The 27612-nt window shown below is 37.2% G+C and overlaps 1 protein-coding gene across 1 annotated transcript; it reads right to left on the bottom strand.

Moving 5' to 3' along the window:
* LOC140325943 (fructose-1,6-bisphosphatase isozyme 2) lies at window positions 1-27212 on the bottom strand. Its single transcript, XM_072404069.1, has 7 exons — window positions 26937-27212; window positions 22013-22175; window positions 17066-17158; window positions 10708-10848; window positions 9924-10061; window positions 7226-7345; window positions 1-341 (listed from the first exon to the last, which is right to left on the bottom strand). The coding sequence occupies exons 1-7, from the start codon at window positions 27104-27106 to the stop codon at window positions 147-149; spliced, it is 1020 nt and encodes a 339-aa protein (XP_072260170.1). The 5' UTR covers window positions 27107-27212; the 3' UTR covers window positions 1-146.
* Between the last annotated feature and the right edge of the window lie 400 nt (window positions 27213-27612).

The following is a 27612-nucleotide window of genomic DNA, read 5'->3' as shown; positions in this document are numbered from 1 at the left end:
TGCATTTATCACTTTTATATTGTACTGACAACTGATAACTGACAGGTGAGCAAGATAATGCAATGTGCCAGGAAAGCAGTCCAGAACACATATTCCCAACATGAAGTGTACAGGAATGACAAACATTGCAGTAATACACTCCACAATTAGCTGCTCTTCTGGTGTTTCTTTACACAGGCCAAGTACTCTTGTACATCATCTGGAGAGCCAAGAATTAGTGGTACCCTCTGATGAATTGCCTCTGGCTGTACATCCAGCACTGGCTGTGTTCCAGTGGTTGCTATTCCCCCGGCCTGTTCGATGATAAAGGCCATTGGATTACACTCGTACAAAAGGCGAAGCTGCAAAGAAAAAAATACGAGAAATTATATTCTTTGTTGACCTCTAAATTTAATAAAATGTATATTATCTTTTTGTTTTCAGGCATATATCTTAATTAGATTGCATGAATAAAAATGTTACTTGTGCATATTACTATTAAAAAATATGTTTCTATGTAAAGTTTGTAATTATATGTACCAAAGGTAATCCCAATTTACTAATTACATATACAGGCTCTACTTATCCTTTTAGCTTACTGTAAGTTTTTTTTTATACAGGGCCTGATTATTAATAGATTCTCCAGAGGCATAAACAGACATGAAGCCACAAGGTGATCTAGGCTGGCTACATTACAGCTGTTTTTTTTCATCATAAACACAAATTTTTCTACTAGAATGTGGACTATGGTGCACAATTTCCCCCGACCTCTTAGATTGTAAGCTCCTCTGGGCAGGGTCCTCCCCTCCTCCTGTCATTGTTTGTATCTGGCTGTCATTTGCAACCTTCTATTTATTGTACAGTGCTGCGTAATATTTTGTAGCTCTATAAATACAGTTTATTATAAATATTAATACACATTTGATTTGTTTATTCATTTAGCAAAAGTGAATTTAAAGGCATTTTTTTATATTCAGATAAAACAAGGAAAGGATAAAATCCTTATCAGGTTCATTTTTACAGTCTGTGTCCCACTAGGGAGACTTCTCTACACTTTCTGTATTGGAGACACAACAGGAAATCAAAGGAAATCTGAACTGTGAACTGAATCCCCATGTTGTGATAGAAGCGGGTATCATGACTGTTCACTGGAAATTAAAATGTACTGAGGAGCATAGCCTGGTTGGTAATTTTAGACTAGGTAACAATATTTCCCCCAGTACTGAAACAGGGGCAGTACTATACAAAAACTAAGGTGGACAATCAATCAGACAGGTTGCAAAACTTCTTACTACTAATAACCCCACACAAAAGCTGTATAATTACACTCCTAAATCTATGACAATCTATGGAAAATAAAGTATTATAATTCACTAAAAGGTAGGATGGCATAGTACAGGCATGGGCAAACTACGTCCCGCAGGCTGTATATGTCCCAATAGGGATGTTTCTCCGGCCGTTTGGATGGTCCGCGGCTCTGGCCTGTGCCACCCCGAGGAGGCTCAGGGGAAGGACCCTGCTGGGGGGAACATGTCCCCGGGTTCTGAGCCTGCAATGGGGGAGTGGGCGGGCTGTTTCACTGCACAAAACCCACCCACTCTCCCATCAAAGGCTCTAATCTGCGATGGGAGATTATGACGTCACGTTCAGTGGCGTCATGATGGCATAACCCCGCCCACTCTCCTATTGGCCCGGCCCCTCTGTCAAATTTTATTTCAGATTGTGGCCCCTGACTTATAAAGTTTGACCGCCCCTGGCTTAGTATATTTCTAGACATAATAATATTTTAGAACAATACAACCAAGATCAAACGTTCCACATGAAGTGCACAACATTACTAGATCTGATCCTGTAATACAAATGAAAATCAATAAGTTTCCAACTCATCTAATTAGTGGATGAGGAAAACTGCAACATACTGTATATATCACAAAAATGCAAGTTAGTAATTTTGGCAGTGTTGAAATGAAAACATCAGAATAACAGTCACCTAAGTAGAATTCAGAAAAAACAACCTCCATCGTTATCTCATGACCCTTAAAGAATCTACTTATATGAGAAAAAATACCACCAATTACTTTACCATATAAATGCTGACTTTTTTGTTTGCACTATTCATTAACTGTCACTTACAGCTCATTTGACCTGGAAAATTCTGTTACTTATTGAACATACAGAATCAATACTGAAGTAAAAGAAGAGATTTATGTTCCAGTGGAGAAGGAGAGAACTCCTCCCAATCCATCACAATTAAATTCTCACTGAGGTCTGCAGAGGTTCTGTTCCAAACCACCTGGTCAACGCTAGAAGTGCATACATACCTGCAGTCTGCCCTACTATCGGTTTTCCATAGTCAGTGATATCACACTGATGGAAGACCTCAATAGCTCTCTCAGAGACACAAATAAGAATGACACATGGTTCTACCGGTCTGAATGTTGCTATCACCTGGATACTGGTACTAATGGATCTCAGAAAGTCACATATCTGAGTTAGTACTCCATTCACTTCTTTCCAACTCTCCATCTCTTCCTCTCTTTATTTCCCTTTTTTTTTTTCACAGTCTATCCGTTAGGCTAGGTTCAGATTTTACGCAATATCCCTTGGCTGGCACCTTGCTATCCACTGGCATCACATTGCTGGTTCCTAAACTGTGTCTGCAGTTTGGACAGCAGGCGGCCTGTCTGAACATAGCCTAAGTCACCAGACACCCGAATTATCCTATACTTTGCTTTCTTAAATCTTGCTTCTTAAAAGTCTAAACTGCCTTTCCATGGGGTTGCCACAAAGGACACCCTCAACCTTCACCACCATTGTGCAGTAGACACCTTTGTCTAGGTGGCATTCTTTCCCAGATGTCACTGTTAACAACAGAAAAAAAAGACTTTTTCTAGCCATATGTATGCCAGTGTATGAAAACTGTGACATTTTATGAAGTTTGTACTGAATATGCTGCATGTATTTTTCGTTTCACTGATAGAATATTTGCACTATATAAATAATTTATAGCAAAGTAAACTACTGAACACCAGGAATATTTTCCCACATACTGGTAAAAGCTCTCAACTGCCTTTGTACTTGTGATCGGTGCCACAATTTGTATATATTTACAGGAATATTCAAACGGAAACCTTGGAGTTAAACACACTGCATGTCCTCTATACAATAAAAATAATCCATGACTTAAGCTGCGTACACACTTGCAATTTTTGTCGTTGGAAAGGATCTTTCACGATCCTTTCCAACGACAAGGAAATGAACGATGCATGAACGGTGCTGTACATACAGCACCATTCATGCTCTATGGGGAGGGGAGGGGGAGAGCAACGGAGCGGCACCCTGCTGCACGCTCTCCCCTTCCCTTTCATTAGGATCGGCTGTCGTCCATCATCCGTGGATCCGGCAGGTCGGTCGTCCGGACGATGGACGACACCGACTGTACACACGGCAGATTTTCGCCCGATAATTGGCCGATGCCGATTATCGGGCGATTAAAATCTGACGTGTGTACGTAGCTTTAGTATTGTTAAAAACAGGTTACTTATCTGCAGGAGACATATGTAGTTGCACTCCAAGGTTTAAATTAATCATTATTCTAAACTTTACCATTACATATATTAATATTATATTAATTTCCCCGTCATACATTACTGTGGAAAATATTTACATTTGGAAATCAATCATGAAAATTATTTTCCGCGACCAATGCATAACTCTTTTTACAACTCTATCACAAGTCATATGATGGTCTTGTTCCTTGAAACGTTGGAAGAACACCAATGCTGTATTTCTGTATCATGGATCTCACACACTGGGACAGGGACCTTGGTTTAGGACTACTAGTTAGCTATGTGCTAATCTTTTCTCAGGTAAACAGACAAAGCCTAGTAAAGTAAACAGGAACATTCATGATAAGGCTGTGCCTAAAGAAAGGCAAAACAAACTTTTTCCATGAAATGTTAGCCGCTGGGACAAAACAGTCTGATTCTTGAGAAGTTCTTTTTAGAACAAGGTACATAGGTCAATTAAGGAGTCAGCAACAAGCATGGGCCGCTGTCATGCACCGCTAAAGACAACACTTGCTGATATGCCTGTTTTGCTATTTGAATTATTGGCAAGAATTTTTGGAGTCAAGTGTACTGTTCTGTAATGTCCATAGAAGCACAAACATAAACTTTCAAAGTACAGCATATACAGAAACTTGAATAAAGCATAAGAAATTGAATATGTCAAGAAACAGCCGATAATGGAAGTAACGTTTTGTAAAAAAAAAAATATGCTGTTCATCCTTCATCATTTTATTTATAAATACATTCCATTTAGAAAAATCCAAATGTGCTGACTTTTTGTTTTTTGATTTTAGGTTTATTTTAACAAATTGCTCACCAGGATAGGCCAAACATATTTGGGTTCCTAATAATTGTGTAAATACAGTTATTTCTTTTCATATTTAGCTGGAGTTCACTATTATTAACTCCATACTATCCATAGGCAAGAATTGGTCTTCTCTACAATCTATAATAGGGACCCCTAGATATAAGATGACAAGGCTGATCTGGTCAGTTTTTCATGTTCATAAATATGTGACTCCAGCACAGCAGACCACACGTGAACAAGGTTCAGGTGCTTCCATGAGGACAGATGGATTGTACGTCCAGAAGCCATAGCTAGCTGAACAGCATCTTTCCCCACAGCTCACACTTACACTCTCTACATCAGTAGTTGTCAGCTGTTTTAGGGAGGATATTTGTACAACTATTGAACAATCACACCCGGTGTTTCTGACTAATGATCATGCTCAAAACCTACAAATACATCATCATTTCCTTATGAAACTGGATATTGAGAAATCTGCACAGTGCAAATGAGACGTAAATGTTGCTATATTCACATTTGTGATTTTAGAGAATCAGCAAACCCTGGATCACAAGACTTGGTGTCAAAATCTGAATTGTTTAGTTATAGATGCAGTGAGAAAGGTAAAACCCCTGTTACTAATAGGACAAAATCAGAAGAATATATCCAACTTTGTTTTTATTTGACAGATCTCAAACTGAACAGAAAGTGAAGGAAAACCAACCCTACCCTCAGGGGAAATAGGCAAGAATAAATAAAGTTTTGACTGCAATTTACTTCTTATGACTGCCATGCAGCAGTGCTGCTGAACAACCCTGTTTACATTGTAAGCATAATAAAAGTATATTCTCTATAACTGTAAAAAAGAAAGAAATTGTAGTTTGAGCTGCACCTTCCTAGCAGACTGGAATGTTCAGGACAGAGCTTGAAATGAGCACTATGGATGATGTCATGCTATATCCAGATCATACAGAAAAAAGTTGAAAGCACTGAAAGCCACATTTAATGGCCATGAAAGGCCCCTCTTTTCGGGGTAACCTGGAAGGGGCATTGTATTGCCACAAAATATTGCCTAGCTGACCTAAATTTCTGGAACAGACTTATTGACGTGCTGGAGACTTTTTGCTGCATATGTTTATATTATGTTACAAAAGCATTATTGAAAATGTTTTTTTATTTAATATTAAAGTAACACAGATTGATTTCTCACTCTCATAAGCAATACCATCAGAGTTCCAGCGACAAACATTCAATTGGTTTTACACTCCAGCATCTGGAAGACCAGTTGCAGATGGACTGCCCCATAATGTTTATGTAATTGGGCAGCATGGTGGCTCATTTGGTAGCATTCTTGCCTTTATAGCACCTGGGTTCCATGTTGCAATCTCAGCGAGGACACTATATGCATATAGTTCTCCCTGTGCTTGCGTAGTACTCCAGTTTCCTCACACATCCCAAAAACATGCAATAAGGTTCATTTGGAATCTAATTATAATGGGAACATTGGGAGGGATAGTTAGTAACATGGCATTTTAATAGTAAAGCGCTGCATAATATGTGAGAGTTATATAAATATAGGTTAATAAATATAAAAAATGTAAATTGATCATTTAAAAGGCAGAACAAAATCAAGGGGTCTATTTATAAAATAGTGAATCTGACAGTTTTTGAAACATTCCATGATGGACAATCCGTTATTGCCATTAAGACACATGGACATTAAGGATTTTTCACCAGATAAAGTTTTAAAGTCATAATGACTGTTTTATAAATAGACCCCAAAGAGGACATCAGCCCACAAATGTGAAGTGATTTTAAGAAATATTTATAGCTGTGACTGAACTATACACGCCTTTAGTACGTATGGTAAGCATTCATTTATAAACCATGTTTTATATGGTGAATGCACATCATGTGACCAAGGGCGGCTGTTCCTGTTCTGCTGGCCACCTTCATTCAGGAATGTGTGAAGTCAGCAGTGATAGCAGCCAGCTTCCTGCTATAATAATGAAGTGCACACGTTAGAAAAGACAGCAAACACAGATATTGTACTGAGCGTGTGAATACATGCTGGGATTGGAAATCCAATGTTAGATTTTACAGATGTCTCTGTTATAACATGCAGAATAAGTGCGTTGACATTCATTTTGATCAATCTATTTTTCTGCATTCGCATAAACACTTTGAACACTCAAAAAACACAAAAAATGGACCTGACCTTCAGCAAGAACATTCAGCGTGTCATGTGGAGCACAACTTTAGCGATGAAAAGCAATGCATGTACATTTTTTAATACATTTAAACTTGTTAAAGTCACATTCATAAATATTAGAGTGATTTACCATTATATATTTTAATGCACAAAAATGATAGTTTTAGACATTGTGAAGAAATTGATCTTTACATTAGTGAAGAATTTTTCTTTGCAGGATGTTGGAAACCTGCCAATCTTTCTTAAGCATAGTGGTTTCCAAACTGTTATAGAAACTATTTTGAACTGACTACATTTTTTCTTGTGATCTTTACCAATGTTTCGGATTGTATTGCTTCACAGTACAAACAGCTAGAGAGCTCAGTGATGGCTTGTTTTAGAGTTTTTTTTCTGATTGTTAACTAAAACCTTTATTGACCTTAGTCTGTACACAGATGCCCGTTGTGCTGTTAGACCCATTGTGATTAAATTACTTTAAATTAACACAGGTAAGGAAACACTGTTGTAGACAATTATTAGAAAAATATTTCATTTTATGAAATAGAACATCTAAACTTGAAATTCAAGTTTAGTAAAAATAAGCACCGACTTCAATAAATAAGTAGTTAGAGGCTTGCATGTTCAATGTAACATAACCAGCTTACATTTACTGGTAAAAGTGAAAAAAGTTAAACTTACCTTTCCTTTGGGGCTTTTCTCATTGGCTGGGTACATGAAGATCCCACCATATATGAGTGTTCTGTGAACATCTGCAACCATGGAGCCAACATATCTGGAGCTGTATGGAGAGCTTCCATCCTGCACAAAACAGAGGAAACCTTTACCCAACTGCATGTGCATGGCAATCTGAATCAAAGGTTTAATCATATCTGATCACCCGAAACGGTGCAGAATGTTCCATAATGCTTCACCCCAATTGTTTCTTTACTTTTTCTAGCTGTATAAAAACCATACGTAAATGAATAATCCAAAAAACCAATAGCACCCTTTAAAGTTTTAGTAAAAGTGATAAGGGGCCCTTGATTTGAGTTTGCATTGGGCTTTATGACTCTTAGGCTAGATAATAATTATTAGATCCATTAATCTAAGTTAAAATAAAGAGGAATCACTTTTTGCTTTGTCAAGCTTTCACTTTTGCAAGAAGAAAAAATAGTACAAAAACACTTTCGCTTTGTAATATAAACCAGACACACTTTTGGCAGGGAGCCTAGGGTTCCCTTTCTGGCTAAACATAGATAAACTTCCAACAGGGTTTTTCCCTTATTCAGGTTGCAAAAAATACACAAATTAAATCATATCAATTTGCAAAGTTGATTTAATGAACTTCTAGGAAAAGTCCTGGTAAACTTCAGGTGATTGCTTTTAGATATATCAATGAAACTAGAAAATTTAAGAACAAAATCATATCACCTAAGATTAGGTACATGCAGTTTTTCTTCTTTTCTAGGGTTATTATTATGTGTTCATTTTGTAAATAACACATTTCCTGCCCCTTGGTTGACGGGATCTATACAAAGAGGGCAATGGTTGTCATCCAGGCTGGATTTACATGTCTGTCCTGGTTCATCTCCATTAGATTTGGGTCTGATGGTAATAATAGTTTACAAAAGAGAGATAACATTGTTGTTTCTATCATTATAGGTAATAGGAACTGGCAAGACCAACTATGCACAGATATCCAAGTACTAGTAATCTGCAGTATACTCAAAATAATTCCAGAGTGTTATCTTCCAGGAGTTCTTCTGGTGATAACTTTACACCACTTTCTGTACCAATGACTATGGCCAGTGCAACATATCTCCAAACCTAAAATACACCTGTTGGAATATTTTCAGAAGCCAGGTTGTATTTATATTACAGTACATTGTGGTAATGTTTACTTTAAATCTACAAGTACAGAGGTCCAATACGCCTTTTTCCTGTGATCAGTCTATGTTTCCAAATAAATCTACACAGTCACACATTATTATATACAAACAGGGTATAGAACATCCTGAGATGGTATTTTTATGATAATGTAGGGAACAAATGCTGTCAGAGGAAAGGCACGGTTTTTGCTTATTCTATTAGTTTTGTGAAGTTTTTAAGTACCACATTTAAGACTATAGCCTAGTCCTATGTACCTCTATACAGCATAAAAGGTAATGTAACAAAATCAACTAATATTTAGCATCTCTGAATATAACGGTAACAGACACCGACCTCTTTCAAAAGCTCCTCAGTTTACAACAGCCATTAAAAATATGTAAAAAGGTAAATGCATAAAGATAAATGCCTTACAAAGCATCATTGTACTTGTTCTACCTGTTCCCTTTTATTCAACTAAAACAAGCTATGTTATACAACTTCTAGGCCTGTTTTTTTCACAGAGGAACCCTTGAAATAGGTTTAAGGTTGCAGAGAACCACTCTTATTATAATATCTATAGGGTACTGAATATAAGCATGAAAAACAGTGAGCTTAAAAAAATATATTATTATTTATATATATGTATATATAATTTTTCAGAAATGAAAAAAGTGTGCCTTAGGGTAGTGAGTAGCAATGTCATTATTTTTTAAGGATTGGGGCAGTGGTGCTAGATTAGCAATATAGTGCTCTTTGCTCAATAAATGTAACGAGAGCTCAGTGATTGGAGAGGATGGGTCATGTGACCAGTCAAAGTTGTCTCCTATCCAATCATGAAGCCCTTTCTGCTCCATTGAAGGAACTCTCTGGGATGTCTTTTTTGTGTTGTTGTTTTTTCTTTTCATTCTTTTGGTGCTTTAAAAATATGATTTTTTTTCTTGGCAGCAGAATAGTCATCGTGTAGATATTACATTATAACTTTATAAATGTGTCTTTCAGCATATTTGACAGGAACCTCAGTCCTGCTTTATACAACAAAATCATTTCAATAAAAGTTAACAAATAAAATGAATAATAATATTGGCTAAAAAACAAAAATGCAGACAGTGTCATTTTTAGTAGAGGTCACCCATTGCAAGGGAAGTCCATGATAAGAATTCTCCTTACATTTGTGGTCAATTAGAAGAATGCTTCTTATTTTTGGTGGTCAGTGGGAACAATGCCTCACTTTCAGAGCACTAAAAAGTGGTGTTAGCAGCTATTTATGAGGGTCAAAAATAGCTCAAAAAATTGCTAACAACCTTTTGAAGAACCTTTTGAGAAAGGGTTGCTCTAGACAAATTGGTTTTAGCTGTCAATAGAGTTCAGGTTTGAGGTTTATAAAATAGGTGTCATTTGGTATACAACTCCAGCTGATGTGTAAAATTCTGTAAATAAACATGTACAGCACTGTGTAATATGTTGGCGCTATATATACAAGGTAATAATAGATTACTGATCATGTGAATCTCAATTTTCAATTACTTACTGGTGGAAACTTCTTGTTTTGTAAATATTCTGTAATTGCCGGATCAAAGTATTTGGCATATCCCTCGTTGAGACTGTAAATCTTTCCCTTTTTCTTTATTTTTACATTTTTATCAACTAAAACAAATTCCCCCAGGGCCTAAAAAAAAGGCAGAAAATAATTAGAACTGTATGTATAACAATGCTCCATGTTCTATGGTCATTGCACTACTTAAAAAACAATATCATGTACACCGAATGAAAACAACAAGAGATGTTCTTATCAAAAGAAATAGCAACAAAGTACTGTAAACCATAGCAATGAATCATCCGATCCGGTAAGCTAAAAAAGCTTTTTCCCTTGTTGGATGAAATTGAACCAAGGATTTTTTTCTTTCCCCTGGATCATCTGTGTATAAACGGTTAAATATGGAATATTCAGGTTTCCAGTATGTGTATTTCTAGTGGTTGAACTTAAAGGCCTTGTGTCTTTTTATAATATGACAAACTATGTAACTACGTAATAAATACAGATTTCTGCCAGTAATATCTTCTGTAAAAAAAGACTGCACATTTAAATATACTAATTAAACCTATAGAATATCTATAGACATGTTAGAAGACACAAGTAGTTAATATATACTAGTGCATTTCCCTTCTAAAAGTACTGGCAAGCTTCTATAGATCCAAGTAGATTTATTCATAATATTATATACTGTACAATTCTGCTTGGCCCAGTCTTTCTAAAGTAGAAGCACTTTGAAATGCTTACAGACCACAAAAAACAAAAAGTTTGTTGTACTTACTGGATCTAACATAAAACAATCCACTCCTTGACCAGTAGACAGAGCTACAAGTGTCGCACTTCCATATAGCGCATAGCCAGCTGCTACAATGTTACGTCCAGGTTGAAGGGCATCTTGCTCGTTGGGTTCTGTGTCGGTTGTCTATGGCAGATAGAAATCTGTAAATGAGCAGCACATACTGATAATATCTACAGAGAGGCAAATCATTAAAAAAAAAAAAATTATAAGTGTATTTGATTGGACTAAAGCAGTCCTCAAATTGTGTGAATGCAGTCTACTAATCACCTGATTTTTCTGCCTATATTCCAAATTTCTATTTATTAATACATATTAAGGGTTCTCAAATAACTTGAAATGTTATTCTTCAAAATACTGCAATCCCAGAGCTGCATTTTGTACTTTGCTGCTATCACAGAACTGTGTATAATTCTTTAGCTCAGGCTTTCTTGACCAAGGAGCTACGGAAATTTTAATTAAGTGGTCACAATATTTCAGTAGATGGATTCTGGAGAATTATACCACCCAGCAAATTATTTTATGTCTTGGGAAGTCTATCGGGGAGATCATTTCACCTTTTTTTCCTGGGTCTGCACACCCATAGTTGGAATCTCTGTTGGCTTTTTTATTTATAGTATGCTATGAAGAATTAAATGGTAGCAAATGGAACATGCACAGGTGGTTAGAAACCGAGCTGGAAACAAATCTTACTGTTAAAGTCCTATATAGCTTCATAACTGATAGTAAACAACCTTCCTGACAGGTTCCCTTTATATGTTGTGACCAGCAAAGAGTATGGCGAGCTCTCCTTCCGGAAGCAGTAGTTGTCTGGCTGCCATGCTGATGGTTTGGCTATCTTTGTAAGTCACTGACCAGGAACGTTTACAGACAGTTCTAACTTGATTTGCAGGTCAACTCTATAGAACCCTGCCACCAGACAAAAATTGATGTGTGTATATGTGTAAACATATTTTATGCATGATATTTCCATGTAAAAGCCTTCCTTTGTAGGCATCCAAAAGCTCCATGGATGTGATGTCAGCAAACCCAAAAGTCTCGTAGCTGTCACTGAAGTAACATTTTAGTGTACTCTATACTAGCCGTCGCCAACCTTTCGGACCTCATGGACCACTAAATTCATAATTTTCAATCCCGCAGACCATTATTATGATTTTTTTTAAAAAAGATAAATACATTTGTAAAATAATGATCTTCCTAAGGGTGCCTGACGAGGACTTGGAGGCTCTGATTCATTGATCAGCTCACGGTTAGGTGAAGTATTACTATTGTTACTATTATCATTAGTTGCACTATCTTTGGTATTACTAAAGAAATGCAAAATATTTGTTTGCTTTTTCTCAATGATTATGGGTTTATTATTTCATTCCAATCTAAGACCAAACAAGAAATAATAGTTATCAAAGTCAATCTATTTGATGCCATTAAATATAACAGTTAAATAAAATACACAGTTAAGGTCATACTTACCTAAAAGAGCATCTGAGAAATAAACAAATAAAAAAAAAAAAACAGGTAAGAATTGGTATTTGCGGAGCGGGGTGACTTGTAAATTTAGAGCAATATATAGAATATAAGAATTTATTAGAATATTATTTTTTGTTTTAATATTAAAAAAACGTAAAAATTGCAAATGTCCAAATGTTTCTGTGAACTCCCACAATTGTCTTCGCTGACCACTGGTTGGCGACCGCTGCTCTATACCAGTGATTTTCAACCACTGTTCCGTGGCACACTAGTGTGCCGTGAGAGATCTTCAGGTGTACCGTGGGAAATTATCCAATTACCATTGTCGAGTGCCTGTGCTGTAGTGACTGGCAGAGTAATGCAATACTCTTCCATGTCAGTGGGTGGCAGTAGGTAGCTCAAGTGCCTTGTTTATTTTTAGAGGCGAGAATTAGCTACAAAGTGTAATTTTGTAACACTTTTGTGGTGTGCCGCAGGATTTTTTTAATGTAAAAAATGTGCCGTGGCTCAAAAATGGTTGAAAAACACTGCTCTATACTATAGTATTCCTGTTTGCTTTTACACCAGCAGCTACAAAAATATTTTGTAGTGAAGTGAATGGAAGGGCAGATCAGCTGGGTGAACATTGTAGGCTTTTAGACACTTCCAGAAGAACAAAGGTTAGAATGTGCCAGGAGGGATGAACTTACATTGCAAGTGAATAAAAATCATTTATAGAAAGAAAAGCATTACAAATAAGCATTTAAATGATGCATATATATGTGCTAAAAGCATGCATTTACTTAAATGTTTGATTATGTCTTATTAAAATAATTGAAAAACAGGCAACTATATTAACAATGGCTTCATAGTTCTTTTTGTGTGTTTTGTATGGGGTGAAGTTTGTGGCTTGCAGGGTTCTTGAATTCTTTCACTTTTTTCATGTTTCTATGTTCTTATCTACTGTAGGAGCCATACCTTTTTGACTGTTTATACATTTTTAGGACATTAAACTTTTTGAGGGAAAACACAGGTGTAAGCTTTGGTCCTAGCCATGACCTTCCCCCTCTTGTTTGCAGCTCTACTTTTCATGGACATACCAGGCCAGCCTGTTTGGTGGGGGGGTAGAAGACATTCTAATTTTGGAGCCTCATAGAAAGACAAGAGAAACCCTTCTGGCACAAAATCCTGATAAGCTATCTGGCTATACTGCAAATAAAATGTCCTTAGTCTACAACCACACCTTACATTGTGGAATTCTAGGAGGAAAGGATGATGACACTTATTGTACAGGTCACACTCTCTAGTAAATATTTAAACCACTAATTTTATGAGTGTATAAATGCAGAGAAAAGCTCATAACCCTATAAAACTAAAAGGCACACAGTTCATTTTATTATATAATTAAATCAAAAGAGAATTGTGAATACTTCTATCTCTACCTTTATAAATCAATAAAAATAACATATACACACAGTGAAAGGGGATTAGATCAGTATACAACCAACATTTACAAGTTGATATACTGCAATTGTATAGACAATTATGTTTTAAATAGTTAAATTAATATTAAACACCGTTTAACATAAACTGATGACAGGCTGGATTTTTCTTTATGGCAGAAGAGACTTCAGCCTCAGTCTTCATGAGTTTTTTCTGCGTTTTATGTTTTTAAATTTCAGTACTGAGCACTATTCTATATTGTTTTGAAATAGATTCTTTCTGTATGTGCAGCAGTTGTGCAATCCTAACCTGGCCAATAAAAATGAATAAAAATTCTCAGATTGTAAACTCTTTGGGGCATGGTCCTAACTGTATTGATCTGTCATTTGCAACCCCTATTTAATATACAACGCTGCGTAATATGTTGGCGCTATATAAATCCTGTTTATTATTATTAATAATAATAATAATAATAATAAAAACTCACAAGAAGGTGAAGATGTCAGAACAGCAATGGAGCAACAGGATCCACTGCAGCAATGAAGGAGGGTGCGTTGGAAATAAGCCTGGCATATCATAGAAATGTTGTGCATATTTGCACAATATGGCAAAACCCTGGGTGCCAATAGAGGAATTAAATTACTCAAGGAACTGTTTGCCTTTTGCATTTTAACTTAATCCACAAATGTAGAATTTGTATGGAGATTTATCTATATGCTTTTAAATACCCAAATTAATTTACATAGGATAACGCTGATAATTGTACAATGCAGGCATTTTATATTTTTATTATTTTGCATTTTAAATGTACTAGTGTGTTTGTATTTTGAGACAGCTAGGTTGAGCAAATTTTTTCCCAAGCACTGTTACATACACTGGCAAGGGGGTAGGGGGTGAGTGTTCCTAATTAGATGCAGGGTTTTGTTTTCTCGCACACTTCGCTGATGACATCACTGAAACACTTTCTGTTTGTTTAGCAAGGCATTGAGCATGGTGCAAAGTCCAGGGTCCCCTTACAACTAAGCAGCAATTATTTTTTATCACTGTGACTGCTCCAGACTGATGAAGTTTGTTATGCTGCTAGCATTGTTACCTTTTGTACTGCTCTACTACATAAGCCTAGTCTGTATACAAAATACAGCAGGGAAAATAGATGAAGCAAAGAATCCCCCACCCACCCCACTCAAAAGTTAACAGAACACTGGCTGTAATATGATCTTATTGTTTCACATTGCAGATAAACCCCCCTTCACAGAGACAACAAAGCGTGCACAGAATCAGTTCTCGATTTGACAGCTATTCGATCCAATAGTGGGATTTTGTTCAGGTGATTGAATGCTGAATTCGAACATCATTGAAATCAATAGTGGGAGAATTCAGGTAAATTTGAGGGACTTTTAAGGGCTGCAAGAGCAATCAGATTGCTCTTGTAGCCCTTTACTAGTAGTATGTGTTCTTGGATAGAGTTTCTCTATCCAAGAACACAGGGCACTAGATGTGATGAATGGGGAAACTTGTCCCCATTCAACCTCCAGTGCCTGGGGATCGCCTGCAGTCACAGCTGTGACGGCAAAGTTCCCACGGTAAAGTTCCCACGGTCATGTGGGGCCATAATCTGGCCGATGCCGATTATCAGGCGAGAAAAAACTTGACATGTGTACGCAGCTTTACTCTGTAACAGGCACAGTAATAGGATACATTTGTTACATTTTTCTTGCAGTGGATAAAAGAAAAAATGTAACAAATGTATCATAATATTTCTGTGCTGGAAAGTGTGTTACAGAGTAAAGCTGCGTACACACGGCAAATTTTTCTCGCCCGATAATCGGTATCGGCCAATTATCGGGCGAAAATCTGCCGTGTGTACAGTCGGTCGTCGTCCATCGTCCGACGACCGTCCTGGCGGATCCATGGACGATGGACGACGACCGATCCTAATGAAAGGGAAGGGGAGAGCGCGCAGCAGGGTGCCGCTCCGTCGCTCTCCCCCTCCCCTCTCCATAGAGCATGAACGGTGCTGTATGTACAGCATCGTTCATGCATCGTGCAGTCTTTTCTCGTTGGAAAGGATCGTGAAAGATCCTTTCCAACGAGAAAAATTGCAGGTGTGTACGCAGCTTTAGAGATATCAGGTCATTGTAGGATAACCTGTAAAAAAAAAAAAAAAAAAAAAAAAAAAAAAAGAAGTTAGGGCAGCATGGTGGCTCAGGGGTTAGCACTGTCCTTTGCAGCGTTAGGTCCTAGGTTTGAATCCCAGCCAGGACACTATCTGCATGGAGTTTGCAGGTTCTCCCGTGTCTGTTCTCCCGTGTCCAGTTTCCTCCCACATCCCAAAAACATGCAGTTAGGTTCATTGGCTTCCCCCTAAATTGACCTAGACTACATTAATGACATATGACTATGGTAGGGGCATTAGACTGTGAGCTTGAGGCACAGTTAGTGACACAACTATGGACCTGTACAGCGCTGCGTAATATGATGGTGCTATATAAATACTGTATAATAATAATAATAAACAAACACTTATTAAATTAACATTAATTTTTCTTTTTTTTAACACATTTTTTTTGTATCCAAAATTTTGCCATCGAATCTATCCAAATCCTATCCGTCGGGTCTATCCGAATTTGAACAGCCATTTTCGGGTCAAATATAAGGACAACCCGAATTCGAACATCAACACTAGCTATGAGTACTATGTCAACATCATGATGGCATAAAATATATAGGCCTCCAGTCCTAAATATGAAAGATTATATTGTCTGCCTTTTTAAAACAGGTAAATATTAGGATATTTACAATAGTCAAAACAATATGATTTTTACTTCTAATAAGCAATAAACACAAGTGAAAGTATGGTTTCCTTCTCTAAATCAAGTTCTGGCTGTAAAACATGACCAGCACTTTGTGCAATGTGCACAACCAGTTCTACAGAATTTAGTCACATTGTAATGCTTATTATCACTTCCATTTCTAAAAATCAAACTTCTAATAGCAAAACTTTAGTTTTCTGCTTTGTACAGAGTAGAAGAAGGTTAAAAACAATGTCAGGTTTCTTTTGGATTTCCCCTCCATTTCTGACCTGTAGAATCAACAGATAGTGAAATTAAATCTTTGCACTGTAAGGGATATCCCCTCTGAGGGAGGAAAAATGCCCCATTGGAAGCTTTAACCCCTATTCCTGTTCTGGAGTTAACCTAAAGCTTTGAATTCATTCTATACTTATATTTCCAGTGACAATGGAAATAAAAACATGAAACTTTTAGTTGTTCTATTCCTCTACTATTCTCCAAAATATGGTTCCCCTTTAGCTATACTTTAAACCTGTAGTATGTGGATGTTTCTAGCTTTAATCTATAACTGAGGTGTCACAATACAGATTGGGTGTCCACAGCTAAGAGACTATTCTCCATCATAACATACAGAGCTACCTTTATTAAATTTGCAGACTTACCTTTCGATAAATAGCAAATATTGTCCCGATTGATGCCAAGCAATCAATGTTGGATGAGCCATCAAGTGGATCGAAGCAAACAACATATTTCCCCTGTAAAAGGCAACATATATTCTATTTTAAAATAAATATCACATTTCTGGCAGAACTAATGTTGTAAATTGTAAAAAATAGTATAATAATATATTAGTAAATAAATTCTATAATTTAATGTATGGCTGTGATTGAAAAATCCCTTAAAATGAGCTCAACAACATTCTAGTATTAAGACATACAGGCAACACATTTCATATTAGGGGTACAGTGAATGAATATTCAATTCAGGTTTCATCAATTTGCTATAGACGCAATGAGTATGTCTCAGTGTCCCTAGTTGTTATTATCTGTAATTAATAAAAAAAATTAAAATGCATCTACCTCCTATTGAGTGTTACTTCCCCCAACTCCCAGATTGTAAGCTCTTCGGGGCAGGGTCTTCTCCTCCTCCTGTGTCACTGTCTGTATTTGTCTGTCATTTGCAACCCCTACTTAATGTACAGCGCTGCGTAATATGTTGGCGCTATATAAATCCTGTTAAATAATGTCACTTGTATAATATACTATATCACATTTGTTACTTGTTTTTATCTAGCATTCCCCCATGTCCTCATGGTCCACCAATAGCGCCTTAAGAAATAAAATAAATATCAGGGTATGTGGCACGCACTCCTCTCCCCACAATATGTGTCGTATACAGAAAATAACCAGGCCCAAGCAAAGATTGAATTTGGATTTAGAAAAGTCTATAGTTGCATAGGATTTCTTGTGCAATTATGGGATTTACTGTGGAGGAGCCATGATAACATATATTATTCATACATACACAAGGTCAACCTAAATGCCCAAGACTATATATATAGTTATACTGTACATACAGAAATATTAGGATAATAGTCTTCAGAATACATAAGGCTGCAAACACAATTACTCACATACGATAAGGAGTTTCGTTTCCAGCCATGTAAATGTCATTTTTTAAACATATTGGATTCACCAGTTTTAAAAAATAAAGATCCTTAATTATCCCTGTGTATATGATCTAATAAAGCAATGGCGCCACCTTCTGTTTTTTCCCAGTAATGTAAAAATGGCAAACATACCTAATTCATTCCAAGACATTGAAGTGTTTGTACAGAAAACTTTCTTTTTTTATAATAAAATTACAACCACTGATAAAGTATAAATATCTAACACATATAGAATTTATTTTTAGTAGAATTAGGGGAGGCTGAGACCAAAGTTGTATTTGTCTGTGCCCCTATTGCAGCTGATCCCTCACTTACTGTCAGGGGAAAATATTGTCATCATAACAATAAACAAGGGGAGACCCCCCTAATGGAGTCTCAGCAGTGAAAATGTAAAGGGGTTCTAATTCATTTTATCCTCCCTTATTTAAAATGCTGGACAAGCCCAAACAAGCCCAGTTATATGCAATTTTTATTACATGGCTGTATTTGTGCTGAAATCTTCAGTTCTAAATGCACAGTTGTCCCAGGAAAATTAAACAGTTTATAAAGCAGTCCCTACCATCCGTACCCCACCAATATTCCAGGTGTATGTATTGCAATGGAGGGAGTTGATTCTCCACCAGTAAATGTTTTGGTGGATGTCAGATTAACTGCTTTCTAAATAGGGCCCCTTGGTGTTTTCTGTTTTTGATTCTCTGATAAAAGGTCTGCTAGAAATTAAAGAGAATGCAGAAGTTTTAAAAAAATGTTTTGCTGCAAAAACATTATCACAAACAAACCCACATAACCCATTGTGGCCCCATAACACAGACACAAAATGTGCAAAAATGGATTGGACAATTCTGATAAAATGGGTCAGGGATATGGAAGCATAATGTAAGACATGAGTATCATATGTTAGTGTCTCTGCAATATAAAGACTTACATACCTACTATACAGCCTTTTGTTGGTCGCTGGTATCCTCTACCATATAAGGAATGACTTAGAATAAATGTTATTAATAAATGTCATTTTTTATTGAAACTATTATTTCTTGTTGTGGAAAACACATGATGACATGTGATATGGAAGACTGGATATGGCTTGGACTGGCATTGTTACGGATAGGTGACTAGTTCAGCTATCAGTTCCAGGACTTCTGTCTAGATATGTAAACAATTTAAATGCAAGAAGCAAGCAGACACCTCAGTAATCAGTGTCTAAACTTGTCTCTGGCATCTCCAACCAGCTTACGTACTATTGAAGCACATGAGTAAAGCTACGTACACACGTCAGATTTTTATCGCCCGATAATCGGCATCGGCCAATTATCGGGTGAAAATCTGCCGTGTGTACAGTCGGTGTCGTCCATCGTCCGGACGACCGACCTGCCAGATCCACGGACGATGGACGACAGCTGATCCTAATGAAAGGGAAGGGGAGAGCGCGCGCAGCAGGGTGCCGCTCCGTCGCTCTCCCCCTCCCCTCTCCATAGAGCATGAACGGTGCTGTATGTACAGCACCGTTCATGCATCGTGCACTCCCTTGTCGTTGGAAAGGATCGTGAAAGATCCTTTCCAACGACAAAAATTGCAAGTGTGTACGCAGCTTTAGACTCTAGTTTCCATAGTATAGCAAACATACAGCTACATGTTTATCTTAGTCAGAGCAGATGTCAGCTTAGAGCTACATAGGTGTGGTTTTGGCAGTGTTTCAAAACTTTATAACCTCTTCCATAAATAAATTATATATATATATATATATATATATATATATATATATATATATAATGTATTGCTTAGTGACCTGACCCTTGAAGAATAGTACCTGTTCAAGAAGCTTTCATATTCTAATGGTAACCCAATGTTTGGCAGATGCTCCTGAAAGATGGAAGACAGCAGAACCTACATATTATGGCAAGACCCAATGAATTCTTTTTAATATATTTCTGTAACTAGCAAATGAGCTTACATTTATAATTTTCCATTTTCAGCAAAGCTTTCAAACTTATACATCTCTAGATTCAGGCCAATCCACATCCCTTATCTTTAGTCTCAGCTACATTTCTATTTCACAGTCCCCTGTGTAAGTTTTCTGTTAAGTTAGGCTACAAAGGGGATTTCAAGTTTGATAACTCAGCAGTCATCACATGAGCAGCATATTGGAAGAAATGCTCTGCTATTGAGAAAACTTCCAGCATAGCCCTGGTGTTATTAGTGCCACACAAGTTACATTGCACCCCTCTATGAAATATGTACAGAATAAATATGTGGGATGCAATGATTGGTATGATTGGTTGGACAGTGGTAAAGCTGCAGATCTATCAGTGTGATTTTATAAAAAGGCGCTAGAATCCCATTTAGGATACACTACCCACTTTGGAAGTGGTCCCATCAGTAAATATAGCTGCAGAAGAGGAGACATTCCAGGAAGGTAGACAGGTGTACACTGTCCTGTGACACAAACAAATAAGTTATATTTTGTAAGCAATAAATCCATGCAACAGAGAGCAGTAGGGTTGCTACAAACTCATTGAAGCAAGAGGGCATGGTAGCAATTGCAACCTCTGCAACCCTGGCCCTTTGCCACTGCTGATGGGTTTCAATACTTTGAGTTACTGATCTAAAGCACTAACACAGATCAGGGATTTTAACATTTTGGCTCCACTAGCTGCATGATTGTTCTAGGTTATCAATTTAGAATTAGTATTGGATTAGCATTTTCAGGGGAATAGTAATCAGATTCTCAGGATTCTTTTTTATTTTGCTTTCTTTTGGAAAAAATATATAGGCTGCTAAAAACAACATTAGGGTCATCTGAAATAACAATATTCTAGTTCGGATAATATATTCTGGATTATTTCCTTTACTAATCTTAAGAGGGCCTGTATTATAAGGCAAGATCATTACACATTGATATACAGGTAGTCCCCGGGTTAAGGATTTCCCACATACAGACAACTCCCAGATACCAATTGGGATTCCCTGCTTGCTCCTGTGCAGGACAGAGGTTTGACAGGGGGGAGGTATGCATGACTTGCAGAAGAAATCTTTTGTGGGTGATCTTAGAGGGGTGAGCTCTTCTGTAATATCTTGTAACTCTTTAATGGCCAAGACAATCTCTGCAGATGTTTCTTTTTGCATGTTAAAGCACAGCTTGCTCCAGAAGTTAATGAATGTCTAGGCTCCATAAAGATTTTGTTTTTCCTTTGTGATTAGCTCACAGTGAGGATTTTTTACAGTAACTGACACCATGCTGCCTAATAATATGATGAGACAAACATCTGTCCTAATTGCATTTATTAAAATAATGTACCTGTTCCAACTTACATACAAATTCGACATAAGAACAAACCTACAGTCCCTATCTCGTATGCAATCTGGGGACTACCTGTTTAAGACTGTTTGTCTAAAGCCTCTCTAGCTCTGCGGAGGAGATAAGGTACATTAGTGCCAACCCCCCTGGTATCCATTACCAATGTCCTCAGTACCTTTGTTTTATTATAAAGTACATGCTTCTATGTGGTTACCCTACTGCTATGGCTATTGGGACATTTTTTTCCTAACTCTTTCCTCTATTCTAAAAGACAATACAGGTCACTATGGGATTCTATTATTTATTCAAAGGTGAACAAATAATCTCTCCACCCAGCTTCAGCATGCCATGTGTGTTCATGACATGTGTTCTTGTTATTGTAAATATAGGGAAGTGTACGTACGCTCCTAGGTGTTCTCTGTTCAATGGCTGAATTCCTAAATCCAGGGACATCCAGAAACTAGCATTAAAAAAGCAATGGGTTTTTCTATATTTCTTTTTCCTTAGCATGATTTTTATAGTAAGCTAATGAGGTCCCAGCAGTAACTCCTGAAACATTTCATTAAGATTGTTTCATTTTTTTAAGCAGGGAAAAGTAATGTTATTACAGACATTTTAGTAAAGAATATGAATATTACGACTGACCCTCATGTCTTGTGGGATGATAATAACTTCCTTGTTTTCTTCAGAAACCAAAGCACAAGTTGAATATGAGGACTTCAGCATATTAATCACAAGATCATTAGATAACACATCCAGTTTTTTCACTTCATCCCCGGTCACATTGACACTTCCCGCAATGCCATACCTAAGTACGGAACAAAATCAATTATATCACTGAGCTACAAACTAAACAAAATAATTGTTTCTTACTGGAGACTGTCTTTTTAACAGAAAACAGCTTGAAAAAAATTATGTCATGCAGTAAATTAAGATACTCAAATTTGTGCAAATTGTGCAGGTTAGACTACATTTTTAAGGGAAGGAAAAAAAATAACTTTGGAAATCACTGTGGAATCTTTACTTAAATATCCACCAGCAGTATAAGGTCCATTTCAAGTTTGTAGTTGACTGCAGCATGGTACCACAGACTGAACAGCCACTGTTGAGAACTATTTTGTGCACACCTTTGCATGCAGGTATTGTGGGATGGTAGCTTGGTTCCTGGAAGTGACGTGTTGCTTCTGGATGTACCATTGGTTTTTCTCCTCTGGAGGAAGAACTGCACCACAAAGACAAGGGCAACATACTCACACATAATATTATATTATAAACAGGATTTATATAGCACCAACATATTATGCAGCACTGTACAATAAATAGGGGTTACAAATGACAGACAGATACAGACAGTGACACAGGAGGAGGAGAGGACCCCGCCCTAAAGAGCTTACAATCTAGGAGACCTTTGGTGTGATTTGCTGCTCCTTGGTGCATAGCAGCAGTTTGCTATTGCTGAAAAGCTGCTAATTGTGCAGTTTCTTCCACAAGTGTGAAAGGGGCCTAAGTGACAATTTTTTTTTTCCTCCAGCAACAACATACAGAAATACAACTGAAAACTAAGTTACAAACTGCATTTGACCTGTTTTTTCCTGCTGCTTAGTAAAGTAAAATAAAATAACAATTACCTATGCTAAATTCAGATGTGTGGCATAGCACAGTAATGTACCACATCGAGGCCAGAATTATCATATAAAAATAGTTATTTTTTGACTGTTCCTAAATCATCCTTTACGTTATTTGCTGCTGTCTGAGAACTACTGCAAATGTGTACTGATCCGGGCCCTCAATTTAAACAGCCTTTTATGAGCGTCTTTATTAAATTATTAATTTGCAAAAGTGTGTTCACAACTACTTTAATTCCTACATGGACAGAGATATAAGACCCCTTTGTTTTTCCCTTGTATTTCCTTGGCAAAAAAATGTAGATCCTTTGAAAAACCAAATTGATTCGATGGTTTACGTGATACCCAAAGGGAAGCTGGACTCCAGAGTGGTGGTGTTTGAGATCATGTTGACCCACCTGGAGTTTAAAATATTACATGGAGATATAAATTATTTTACCTGTATTAGCACAGTGAAATCAACTCAGGAACACAAGAAGGGTGTCTAATGGATTGCTTTATGAGACTTAGCTAAAAAACAAAGCTTGGTTATGTGTAGATATTTTAAGTTGCTTTCTTTTGTAGCTGGGGGATGCAACAGAGGTTCAAGTTAAGCATTGTTTGTGACTTTCTTTCTAATTTTTTTGCAAGGATAACTTTGAAAATAGCAACCAGGATAATGGTTACTGTTTGTACCCCAGGCTGTTCATCCAGTCAACCTCCTATTGTTTCTGTGTATAGGTTGTAATTTTGCACTATGTACACAGGGAGCAAAAAACAAAAACAAGCAAAACAGTTGTAACCTCAATTTTTTCCTCTGGAAATTATAGAAGCAAAGCTTTGTGTTCTACAAAAAAATGTGCCATGTTTTTCTAAGGGCTCTATTTAAAAAACAGGGGATCTGACATTCCCTCAAACATTCCCCCATGGGAATCTTACAGGTCAATGTGTTTCAACAGCAGTAATTGATTCCCACAAGGGAATGATTACGGGAATATCAGATTCCCTATGTTATAAATAGAGCCCTATGTGTTTTTTTTCTCTTAAAATACTGCAAGGTGTTTACACCCTGTGTTTGTTTTTTTCCCGCAGTGCATACCAGTGGCTTGTTTGTGTTTTTACTACATCTTAAAACCGTAAACCTTTTACCTAGATTGCTGCCAGCTGTCTTACTGTATGTAAGGGAATCCCAACTCTGTGGTCAGCCTGCCCATGGATTTATTAGAAGACTCCCTAAAGAAGAATTTAATAGCAAATCGCAAAGGTTTTCAGGCTAACATGTGATGTGATGATTTCTGAATTGCAGTAAATCTGATATGCTATTTGTGTGCTTTTCTTTTAGCAAATTTGATTACCTAGCAATAAAGTATAACCAGACAGGTAATGATCTTCCACCAAACTAACGTGAAGCATTGTGATATCTTCTTCTAAACAGAAGGTATCTGTAGGTCTTATGTCTATTTCAAACTCAAAAACGGGGGGCGTATTCTTGTTTTGGTGAATGGAGTCATGCAAATAAATTCTTTATGTTCACCAGCCAACTGCACATCCAAAACTGCTGGCTTAAAATATAGATGTAGCCCAATTTCTATAGAGCCATGCAGCTATTTTAGGTTTTTGGTCATCATAAACACAGCACATAGAAACCCCAGGGTAGGGTTTGGGGAGTAAAGCAGTAAAAGATTTTTTGAACCCTCGCTATTGTTGTTCTATGCTAAATTATATCTATTTGTGTACAGAATAACTTGTGCATGTGTCCTAAAGTAAACTTGTACAAAAGTATTTATGAAAGCTGTCACTAAACACCACTGATAATGCCATTTTACTGGTTGTCGTGCTAATCTAATTACCTAACTATTTTCCAAGTCACAAACCTAAAACAAATACACTGACCAGAAGTTATGATTTTACTTACTGCATGTTTGCTCTCTGTCAATGAGTCATGATGTATTGATTTCAAAGACAGCCTGACAACTGGCATTTTTAAGGAGATTGGCAATGATAATCTCAGTATTCTTCTCTGTAGAGGGTTCCACAACCCATTTGGCACTAAATATCCCTCAAGAACACAACCTGAAAGGTCTCCTCCTCAGGGAAGCACATGACATACGACATTTATCTAGTTATTAATCCTGCTTGGCTTTACCCTCTTCTACTCAGGCAGAACTCCGCTGTCAGCCTATTTACAGCCCACCAAATGCCCTTAATTTATGTTTTATTTCCTTATTCCTTTAGAGCAGTGTTTCCCAACCAGGGTTCCTCCAGAGTTTGCAAGGGGTTCTATGAACAATTTGTGCCTCTCAGGTCAACTTAAATGACAGCAATGGTACTAAATATAGCAGGGGTTCCCTGAAGACCTGAAATTTAATGGTCTCCCCATGTTAAAAAGGTCATAAAAGCATGATTTAAACTGTAAGTTCGCTTTAGCAAGAACTTCATTCCTGACATGGCAAGGTATTGTTGTATGTTGACAAGCTACTTAGTCACACACCCCCCTTGCTTAGAGTACCGTACTGCTCTGTACTACAGTATATTTATTACAGGTAGTCCCCGGGTTAAGGACATCCGACATACGGACAACTCCTAGATACAAACGAGCCTTTCCTGCTAGCTCATGTGCAAGACAGAGGCTTGATGGGGGAGGGAGGCGGTTCGAATGACTTGCAGAAGAAATCTTTTGGTAAACACAGCTGAGGTTGTGGGTGATCCTAAGAGCTGAGCTGATCTGCAACCTCTTATAACTCTTTAATGACCAAGACAAACTTTGCAGATGTTTCTTTTTGCATATCAAAGCACAGCTTGCTCCAGAAGTTAAAAGATGTCTAAGTTCCTTTTTTTTTTGCTTTGTGATTAACTCACAGTGAGGATTTTATACAGTAACTGACACCATGCTACCTGATAATATGTACCTGTTCTGACTTCACTTTACAAATTCAACTTAAAAACAAACCTATAGTCCCTATCTCATATGTAACCCAGGGACTACCTGTACTCTTCTTTGTAACATTGTATGTATACACAGCATGTATCTCTATAATTTTACAGCTCTGCTCTGTATAGACAAAATATTATAGATCCATGTATCACCAGAAGAGCCTATTATTAATGTAGTTTTGTATAGTGCCAGCATCTTCCAGAGATATATGGATCACTAATGTATTAAACATCTAACAAAATGATATATTCCCAATTTTGTCAAGTAAAATACTTGTTAGAGAAAAACAAAAGATAAATCATCTGGCTGTCTGCTCCCCTCCATAAACTCTTGCCGCTCTAGGCCTTAGTCTGTGTTACTTTCGACAAAGCCTATTTGTGATTCCTGTGCATGGATGTCTAGATCAAACGGGTTGGGTTATGTACACATCAAATGATTATTGCCCAAAAAGAATGGTCATGCTTGATAAAAATCTGGGTAGAGCAGTTGCCAAATGTTGTTCCAGGATGGATCCATGAAAAACTAATTGGTAATGACAGCTAAACAAGTATAGAAAGGAGAGCACAGTGGGGTGCTGCCGGCTCGCCCTCCCTTCATCCTGCCCTGCTCATCCTCCAAAGAACAGAAAAGCATTGTGTGTACAGCACTCATTCTTTTATCTATCACTGGAAATGATTATGAAAGACTGTTTCTAGCTACAAAAAATGTTCCTTGTACATTCAGCCTTAGCAAAGGCAACAGCTAAACTTCTGTCCTTTATTTAATTGTCTGCCTTAACATCATAAAAGGCTACTTCAACTGTCTACAACAAACCTGTTACTACTTTGCCCACAACCACTATTCTATATGAGGCTTAATTGAATTGGGTAGAATCTAAAACCACATTTTGTGCTACTAATATCATATAGAAACTGGCATAACTTTAGTTCAGGATACTCAGATTGCATAGTATACATTAAATTCTCAGATTGCATAGTATACAATAAATATTGACTATCTCTGTATAAAAAAAAAGTTATAAAAGACTTACATATGAGCAATTCCAGCCTTCCTCACAGCAGATGAAATGGCCTTTATTGCGGTCAACATGGAGTTTAGCAGTTGTGTTAGCTCCCCTGTACCTTTGGCCTGTCGTCCCTTTTCCATGACATACCGGGTAAGGGTGAACATATCTGTCTCAAAGGGGCTTCTGTCAGACATTTTGCTTGAATTCAAGTTCCTTATACTACCCAAAAAACTATTGTACACCACAATACTGATTCTAGTGCTGTAGCTTCAGCAGCCCATAACGCTGTGCTAGTCCAGTCGCATCTAATAAAATGCTACAGAGACCATGTGACCCCAATGTCTCAAATATCAGGAGAGGAATCCACCGCCTGGCTGCAGACAGGACCAGCATACATAGAAATTGGCCCTACACCCATTTCTTAAAGGGGATGTGGAGAAGTTGAAACATTTAAACCGATATGCACAAAAAAAAGATCATGCTAATATGCAACTTGCTTATTATATTTGCAGACTCCGCTTTCTGTTTTGCTGAGTTGCATTGGTCACATAACATTAGTTATGTACAGGTGAGATCCATGAAGCTGCAAATCATGCAATACAAATATGGCCTTGTCAATCTTTTGGGATGCAGATAAGGGCTATAGTGCTGGCACTGCTCCTCCTCTAAGTTGGAAAAAAATATGTGATTGTGTACATGG

The sequence above is a fragment of the Pyxicephalus adspersus genome, chromosome 3, assembly GCF_032062135.1.
Source record: "Pyxicephalus adspersus chromosome 3, UCB_Pads_2.0, whole genome shotgun sequence".
Taxonomy (NCBI): Eukaryota; Metazoa; Chordata; class Amphibia; order Anura; family Pyxicephalidae; genus Pyxicephalus; species Pyxicephalus adspersus.
This window is presented reverse-complemented; position numbering and strand designations above follow the sequence as displayed.